Raw genomic sequence first — 577 nt, 5'->3', positions numbered from 1 at the left:
CTTTTTGGTTTTGTTGGTTTCCTAAATAATTGTTTGAATGATTTCAATAACATCATGATATCCAAAAATCTTTTAATTCTTCTAATGTCCCGTTGAATTTATTTCTATCACATGAGCCTATTCCTTCTACTTCATGCGGCTTTGCTCCTGTTTGACCGTCAGTGTATTGCCATAAAGTCCATTTTTTCCATCCTATTGGTAGTGTTGGCTCTGCTCCCCATTTTGCTAACCATAGTGGGCATTCAGTTAGAGTTGGCGTGGAAAAATCCTTGAGAAAATACGCATTCCCATAAATTAACGGCAAACGTCCGGTTACTACATAAACTCGATTAATAAAATCTTCTGCTTGCTTTGGGGTTATGTTTTTTCCATCCTTATTTTCTTCTATATCAAGAGCGAGTAAAACTCCAGAACTATCGCCTATTGTCTCCAGAAAATGTTCAGCTTGGTCTTTTCCGTTTTCTCCCACTCCAAAATGGTATGCTCCCCAGAGAATTTCTTCTTCCTCAGCGGTTTTTCTTCTTTTTGTATATTCAGGATCTACGTACTCTACCCCCTGGGTGGCTTTGTGAATTAT

At 38.1% G+C, this 577-nt stretch overlaps 1 protein-coding gene across 1 annotated transcript; it reads right to left on the bottom strand.

Moving 5' to 3' along the window:
- Positions 1–52: 52 nt before the first annotated feature.
- Positions 53–574, bottom strand: LOC105461761 (the record flags this gene model as incomplete). The annotated part of the gene is made up of 1 exon (XM_011708270.1): positions 53–574. A coding segment is annotated over one exon (522 nt), but the record flags the coding sequence as incomplete, so codon positions are not given.
- Between the last annotated feature and the right edge of the window lie 3 nt (positions 575–577).

This window comes from Wasmannia auropunctata, unplaced genomic scaffold, assembly GCF_000956235.1.
Source record: "Wasmannia auropunctata unplaced genomic scaffold, wasmannia.A_1.0 LD278700.1, whole genome shotgun sequence".
NCBI lineage: Eukaryota > Metazoa > Arthropoda > Insecta > Hymenoptera > Formicidae > Wasmannia > Wasmannia auropunctata.
Note: the sequence above shows the minus strand (reverse complement) of the source record. Positions and strands in the feature narration are given on the sequence as shown.